Raw genomic sequence first — 926 nt, 5'->3', positions numbered from 1 at the left:
CGGGGCCTCTCTCCCACTTTCCCGCCGCGACCTGCGCTCACCCCGGGGCCGGGGTCGAGGTCGGAGTCGTGCGCCCACAGCTCCGCCACCATCTCCGTGTGTAGAAGCTCGAACACAACCGGGTCCACCATTCGTCGGCCTCGCGCGCTTACCTACCGCCCAGCGCTTCGTGCTCTCATTGGCCCGGCTGACCTAGCTCCGCCTCCTGCTGCGGGACGCGAGCCCGCCCACTCACGCTCCCAGGGTGCTCCCGGGTAGCTCCGCCTTCCCCCTCCTCACACGCGGTGCGCGCGTGAACTTGGGAGACCGCCTCCTCCGTTTCTGGGTCCTCCAGCAAAGCCATTGGCAGAATCACTGATGACACGTGACAGAACTCGTTTTTTTTAAAAACCCCTATTTGTCCACTCGCCTCGCAGCACAACCCGGAAGCGCAGCTAAAGTGCTTCTCTATTGGTGGCACTTCTTTACACCCGCCCACAACGTAGGGCCTCAGGGCGGCTTGCTGCCTGGTCGGCCCACGTGATTGGTCAACGCCCGCCCAACCTGATGCCCTATTGGTTGGGGCTGCCACTCCTCCCTGCGTACCGGCGCCGCACTTCCGCTGGGTAGCGCACTCCGCAGGCTCCGAGCTTCCTCCACCCGGTAAGGTGTTCAGTGACAGCGCAGCCCTCCGCCCCGCTAGTGAGTGCACCCTTCCGAGCGCAGCTGGCTGGCTGTCACTCCTGTGACCCCGGCCCAGGTCCCTGAGCAGTTCCTGGAGCCCCAGGGCTTCCGGTTGTGGCCTCTGCTCGGAGGCAGAATCGGAAAGAGCCCAGTTTGGGACTGAGAGCTGCGGCCTCAGGGTCTTGATCGAGCTGGTCCTCAGTTTCCCTGTCAGTACATTGAGGAGATTGGGGCCCAGTAGCCCCGACATCGCTGGCAGGGAT

General features: G+C 64.4%; 1 protein-coding gene across 1 annotated transcript in view; it reads right to left on the bottom strand.

Moving 5' to 3' along the window:
* The window catches only part of TRAPPC6A (trafficking protein particle complex 6A), a 12,935-nt gene extending 12,718 nt beyond the window's left edge, over positions 1-217 (bottom strand). Inside the window, exon 1 of the mRNA XM_005863382.2 lies at positions 42-217. Within this exon, the coding sequence (XP_005863444.1) occupies positions 42-131 (90 nt within the window). The 5' untranslated portion in view covers positions 132-217. The remainder of the gene's footprint in view (positions 1-41) is intronic.
* Between the last annotated feature and the right edge of the window lie 709 nt (positions 218-926).

This window comes from Myotis brandtii, unplaced genomic scaffold (assembly GCF_000412655.1).
Source record: "Myotis brandtii unplaced genomic scaffold, ASM41265v1 scaffold1774, whole genome shotgun sequence".
Taxonomy (NCBI): domain Eukaryota; kingdom Metazoa; phylum Chordata; class Mammalia; order Chiroptera; family Vespertilionidae; genus Myotis; species Myotis brandtii.
This window is presented reverse-complemented; position numbering and strand designations above follow the sequence as displayed.